Below are 6,992 nucleotides of genomic sequence, written 5' to 3' on the forward strand. Positions count from 1 at the left end.
CTTTGACCCGTATCACAGTCAGATTCACGATTTTTTTAAAACGTGTTTACTAAGGAGAAGTTTTCACACGCTTATAAAAGAATGTTACGTTTCCCTCTCCAACCAATGTAAGATCTATCAAACACGTGTTCCCAATAAAGATTCGTGGTTCGTGTATGCTCAAATGAATGGACCAAATAATTTTCTATCCTCCCCTCTTAGATAAGCGGCCCAATGAAAGCGCTATAAATGGGCCTAAGAAGTAATGCATTTGGTTGGTGAATGAAAATACTATTTTTTAGTAATTTATTAATATATTTTTAAAACACAAACAAAAACTATAAAAATTCCAACATTTAATTTTTTTTGAAAATTCTTAAAATATGAATTAAAAAATAAAATAAAATATGTTCGATAATTTATATTTTTGACAAAAATGATAAAAATATTTAAATTAACGACATTTCACATCTCGTTATCTTATTTCTCAAAATTAAATGAGAAATTAATAAATAAAAAAAATTATTATCGATTTCACCTCGTGAACATCTCTAATGATTTAATTTATTTTTACGTTGTTAAATAATATATTTAATTTGGGGCGGGGAATTGAATATTATTATTATTTTAATTAGTAAAAGCATTATAATTATTATGGATTGTAAATAATGATAATAGATATAAAAATTAATAATTACAATAGAGATAGTTGTTTCACCCAAAACGTTGACGTTATAATGTTGCATTACTTATAACACATCAAGTTGAACCGTGTGAAATTATTATTCCTATTTAGTAATTTCGAATAAATAGATTAAAATTTTAAATTCTTACATCAAATGTGAATTTAATAACGTGCGCGGATATTAAATTTTGGATCAGTGGATCAATAGTGAATTTGTGTTGTTGAAAACTGAAGTGTATCTATAAGACAAACAAGATGAACGATGAGGTGATGATGCTACAGTTTCACCTGTAACGATGAGTATGAAATCTTCTATTGGTACGTGAACAAATGCGTGGATCGATGGGCTTACATGTCTTGATCATCACTTACTCGTGACTTTTAAGAGTATCTCATAGAGCAACACGGGTTCTTTCTCCAAATCAGATAAAATCTAATCAAATAAAAAATAAAAAATAAAAAGAAAAAAAGAGTCTCCAACCATAATCATGATATGATCTTTGTGAAGCAACACATATTTTCTAAAGACCATCAAGCCAACCTACTTAAGCATGCACCACACACTGAGTCCAAATGATATCATGAGGAGTGGAAGTAACACTCTAAGACACACAAACGCAACAACATATTGTCATCTTCTATCATAGAAGAGTTGACCTAATCACGACACTTAAAAACAATTGAAGAATGCACCTATGAACGGAACTACATAATATCACTTGGTGTCTCGATATTGCTGTGGAAGAGTTGGGTTGGCTCAATATTGCACCAACCGATAACGTTGCAAGTCTAACATTTAGGTCAAATATATAACGTTTGACGCCCAATAACAATGAGCTTACACCCAGCTATAACATTTTAATTATAATATTTAAAATATAAATGTTGGATGATGAAAGTCCCACATCGGCTAATTTAGGGAATGATCATGGGTTTATAAGTGAGGAATACTAACTCCATGGGTATGAGGCCTTTTGGGAATCCCAAAGCAAAGCCATGAGAGCTTATGCTCAAAGTGGACAATATCATACCATTGTGGAGAGTCGTGTTCGTCTAACATGGTATCAGAGCCATGCCCTAAACTTGGCCGTGCCAATAGATTGGCAAATGTCGTGTTCGTCTAACATGGTATCAGAGCCATGCCCTAAACTTGGCCGTGCCAATAGATTGGCAAATCCTTAAATGTCGAACAAAGGACTCCAAAAGGAGTCAAGCCTCCTCGAAGGTACGAAGGCAGTCAAAAATGACTAAGACTCCAAAGGAGTCGAGCCTCGATTAAGGGGAGGCGTGCTTTGTTCGAGGGGAGGTGTTGGATGATGAAAGTCCCACATCGGCTAATTTAGGGAATGATCCCCTCGAAGGTACGAAGGCAGTCAAAAATGACTAAGACTCCAAAGGAGTCGAGCCTCGATTAAGGGGAGGCGTGCTTTGTTCGAGGGGAGGTGTTGGATGATGAAAGTCCCACATCGGCTAATTTAGGGAATGATCATGGGTTTNGACAATATCATACCATTGTGGAGAGTCGTGTTCGTCTAACATGGTATCAGAGCCATGCCCTAAACTTGGCCGTGCCAATAGATTGGCAAATCCTTAAATGTCGAACAAAGGACTCCAAAAGGAGTCAAGCCTCCTCGAAGGTACGAAGGCAGTCAAAAATGACTAAGACTCCAAAGGAGTCGAGCCTCGATTAAGGGGAGGCGTGCTTTGTTCGAGGGGAGGTGTTGGATGATGAAAGTCCCACATCGGCTAATTTAGGGAATGATCATGGGTTTATAAGTGAGAGCCATGAGAGCTTATGCTCAAAGTGGACAATATCATACCATTGTGGAGAGTCGGGTTCGTCTAACAATAAAGAATTTTATAATTTAAGTAAAAGTAAAGGATAAGATATTTATTTTCCAAAAAGGGTTAAGAAGGTGGCCTGCGAAAGATGAGGAATAAAGGTGGGAATTACTTTTCTACCCTTCCAAAAGATTGGAATTTTATAAAGAAATTCCTCTCTATCAAATCAAACAAGATATAAAGGTTTTTTCTTTTTCTGCTTTTTATTCAATAAATTTATATTTTTCAAAAAATAAAAAATAAAGTTTAATAAAATTGGACAGGAATAATAATAATAATAATCATAATAATAAGTTAGTAGGTAAGAGAGAGGGTTTGGACATATTAGAACATTATTGGGGTAATATTATAATTATAATCATAATTATAATTATAATTATGTAATGGGGACAACACTGTCACATTGACAATTTTATATTTTCTCATCATTACTCTCACAAAAAATAAATACATCTGAAGCATCTTTTTTTATTTTTTGGGCATAAAATATTAATAAATATTACCACTAATCTGCACACCAATTATAGGCTTCTTAATATTAAATTGACATAATAGTAATTAATTTTTACAAAGAAATGATGGTGAAGAAAATAATAATTAGTTTTTGGAGGATAGACTACAGCTGGTTTACCACATTAAGTAACAAAGAATCAAATAATAATTGATTTGACATTACCCCCAACCATATCAAACATTCAAAACCCTCAAATTATTATTATTATTAATGTTGCTATTTTTTAACTAAAATATTTTTCCTTTTCTTTTTCTTTTTCATTAAATGAAAAAATATAAGATCCCAAATCGATTAGGGGAAGGAAACGGGTTTTACAAGGACGTTGGACTCTAGGAAGAAGTGGATTATGAAATCCCACATCGGTTAGAAAGGGATACAAAGCATTATTTTTAAAAGTGTGGCAACCTTTCTCTATCATATGTGTTCTATTCCAAAGGGTAAGCTCCAAAAGAACCACCGATACACAAAATGACCCAGAAAATTTTGAATTTTTTAAAATAATAATAATAACATAAAATAAAGATTACCCATTAAAATTAAAAAAAAAAAAAAAAAAAAGGGGGGGGGGGGGGGGGGGNGGGGGGGGGGGGGACAAACTGATTTTCTCTCTCTCCTTAATTAGAGCTAATAATAAAATTGATAAATGGGATTTTGAAAATTAATCTCTTGTATTTACAACAGCAGCCTGCCTTTGTGTATGGGGTTGAGGGAAGAGATCAGAGTTGAATTTTCATTTTGTCTTCTGAGCCTGCAACGATGCATTTCAAAATTATATATAAATTATAACATTTTCAAATGATTATGATTATGATTCTTATTATTATTATTACAATAATTACCTATGTTGAAGAAGCTGTGAGATTGCAATCATAGTTTTTGCCTTGGGCCTGATTCTGGACGAATCCCATATGAACAATGCTTAGAAGCTCATCCTCCTCCCCAAAGTTTGGATACTGTGTCAAAAATCAAAATGAGAACAGTTTTAGTCGGGTTTTAGCCGCAAGATTATCGTTAATCTTTACGAGCGATTCGATAGTAACGAGTCAGTCACCTGAGAGGGATTTAGAGGAAAGGAACTGAGAGGAGGGAGTTGAATTGGAAGATTTTGACATGAAACAGAGTCGAGAGGGTCCATGGAGGTGGCTGGGAGAGAGGGCTTTTGGTGGTGGTGGTGCCCATAATAGCTTGAAGCTGAGGAATCTATAGGATGTGGCAAACTGGTGGCTGATTGGTACGTCTGTCTCAGCAACAAAAAGAAAAAAAGTTTGAGGAAATGGAAGTTCACAAAGGAGTAAAGAAAGAAACAGCCATTTTTAAGAGAACTTTACTTGTTTTAAGATCAGAGAATCCATGTTGAAATCCACTCTGGTTGTATTCACAGATGCTAACTTCATGGATAGAAACTGAAAAACAATTCAAGAATTCAAGAATTGTTACAAAATTTGATCTCTAAACTTTTAGTTTCGTTTTGATGGATCGAAAGAATTTTGATTTGATTACCTCAACTTGGTGTTGCAATGACTGCACATAGTTGATAATCTCATCAAGCATTAGAGCTTTTCCAGTAACCTATATTGATCAGAAAGGAAATTCTGTAACGGAAAAGACATGAGAGTTTCTTAATTAATTGCAGCTTTTTGAAAGAAATTCTGACCAACCTTGTTGCAACCTGGTACAAGATCTTGAAGAAGCTTCATTCGTTCACTGATTTTCTCTCTTCTGACCTTCAGTTCAGAATGAGAATGAGAATGAGAATGAGAATCAAAAGCTAACGAACAAATTTGTTCACTCACTCTTTCAGCGAGGCTATGGCTGTCAGTAGCTTGGCCTCTTCTTGCTCGGACATGAATGTAATCTTTTGGAGGCTCGGGAGGATTCGTGTTCGTTTTTTGTTGCTTCTCTTCGGCTAAATCTGCATCGGTTTTCTTCGAATCCTCTTCTGTTTTCACGTTTTCCTTCGTTTCCACTGCCTTGATTTTCTTCGGGCTTCCCTTCTCGGGAGTTTCAGCATTCTGCAACAATGGCGGAACCAAACAGAACGAAACAAAATTAATGTTCAGCCAGTGATTCTCAATTTAAGATGTAGAAGATATGGAGATAATGTTCGAATTTTACCGGCTCTTTGAGTTTCGCCTTCGAAATTGCCTTTCTCTTCCGTGGATTCGAAATCGCCTTATCCGGATTCGAGAGAGACGATTCGTCTTCTTGCGACGAGGAATTGTTCTTCTGTTCTTGCAACTTCGTTTCAGATCCGAGGGCTTTGAGCGACGGACTGCTCGAAACTCGGCTCAATTTCTCGTTCGCGATCGAGAGGTTAGATCTGAAATTACCGAATTCATTCGTCAACTGACGTCCATTGAAGCTCCTACTTCCAAAACACGAAAACCTAGCAGCACGCTCAGCGAATCCAGGATCGGACGAAAACTCCGCCACACTGGAAGAAGAAGAAGAAGAGTTCAATTCCGAGATTCTCCTCCCGGAATTTGCGCCTAATTTTCCGATCAGTTCTCTGATCACAAAGCTATCGTTGGTAGGGTTGGAATTGGAGGGCGCTGGAGAAGAAACCATGGAACTCAGAGCGGAATCGAATTGGAAGCTCTGTTGAGGAACTGGATTGAGATAGCAATCCGGAGGCGAAGGATGAGAGGAAGAACAGTGATTATTGAACTCAGGAACATGAAGCTGAAGTTGTTGAGGTTGAACATCCATGGCGGACGAAAAGGAGTGGTGCCAGGTCGCCATGGAAGGATTGGAGTCGAAATGCATAAGAGATTGAGGGATCTCAGTAGCATTGAGGAAGAATTCGTTCTCCATTAACAACAAAAATTGAAACAATTGAGGATAATGGGCAATTGAAATTGATTGGGAGACTGAGAAAGAAGATAAATAGAGGAAACAAATAAAAAGGGTGTTCCTTTCTTTGACCTTTTTTCTTCTTTTTTTTAGCTTTAAATTATGATGTCAACCTCAAATTTTTTTCTTTAAATTATGATGAACTTATTTAGTTTTAATTTTAGTTGATGTATTTCCGAATTGTGAAAATCTCTCATAACCTACACGTTTTAATCGTGAGGCTGAGCGATATGTAACGGGCCAAAACAAACAATATCTGTTAACTATGAGTTGAGGCTGTTACAAATGATATCAAAGTCAGATATAGGACGGTGTGCCAGCAAGGACATTAGGTCCAAGAGAGTGGATTGTAAGATCTCACATCAGTTAAAGAGTGGAACGAATCATTCACGGTTGCAAAATGGTATCAGAACCAGACACTAGATGGTGTGCCAGTGATGACATTGGCCAGCAAGAGGGTGGATAGTGAGTTCCCACATCGATTTGAGAAACCATAGTCAGACACTAGATTGTGTGTCAGTTAGGATATTGGGCTTCAAATGAGTGGATTGTGAGATCTCACATTAGTTAAAGAGTGATTCCTGTTGCAAATGATATCAGAACCAAACACGGATGGTGTGCCATCGAGGACACTGGGCCCTAATGGGGGTGGATTGTGAGTTCCCACATCGATTGGAGAGACCATAGTTAGATACCACGACAGTGTGCCAATTAGGATACTAGGCTCCAAATGAGTAGATTGTGAGATCTTACATCAGTTAAAGAGTGATTCTTATTGCAAATGGTATCAAAACCAAACACCCGATGATGTGTCATTGAGGACACTAGGCCCCAAGAGAGTGGATTGTGAGTTCCCACATCCATTGAGAGACCATAGTTAGACATTAGACTGTGAGCCGGTTAGGATTATGGGCTCCAAATGGGTGAATTGTGAAATCTCACATCGATTAGAGAGAGAAACAAAACATTTATTAGAAGAGTGTCGAAACTTCTCCCTAACACACATTTTAAAATCGTGAGGCTGACGTCGATACGTACTGGGCCAAAGCAGACAATATCTGCTATGAGTTTAGCGTCCACTAGTTTTCGATAGCCGAGAAAAAAAAAAAAAAAAAAAAA

The 6,992-nt window shown here is 36.7% G+C and overlaps 1 protein-coding gene across 1 annotated transcript; it reads right to left on the minus strand.

Annotated features, from left to right (window-relative positions):
• Positions 1-3,753: 3,753 nt before the first annotated feature.
• Positions 3,754-5,925, minus strand: LOC111497970 (transcription factor bHLH62-like). The gene is made up of 8 exons (XM_023148997.1): positions 5,136-5,925; positions 4,814-5,032; positions 4,679-4,744; positions 4,521-4,589; positions 4,349-4,423; positions 4,072-4,257; positions 3,860-3,973; positions 3,754-3,768 (listed from the first exon to the last, which is right to left on the minus strand). Exons 1-7 carry the CDS (start codon positions 5,832-5,834, stop codon positions 3,860-3,862), a joined length of 1,428 nt encoding a protein of 475 aa, XP_023004765.1. The 5' UTR covers positions 5,835-5,925; the 3' UTR covers positions 3,754-3,768.
• Between the last annotated feature and the right edge of the window lie 1,067 nt (positions 5,926-6,992).

Source organism: Cucurbita maxima, unplaced genomic scaffold (assembly GCF_002738345.1).
Source record: "Cucurbita maxima cultivar Rimu unplaced genomic scaffold, Cmax_1.0 Cma_Scf00024, whole genome shotgun sequence".
Classification (NCBI taxonomy): Eukaryota; Viridiplantae; Streptophyta; class Magnoliopsida; order Cucurbitales; family Cucurbitaceae; genus Cucurbita; species Cucurbita maxima.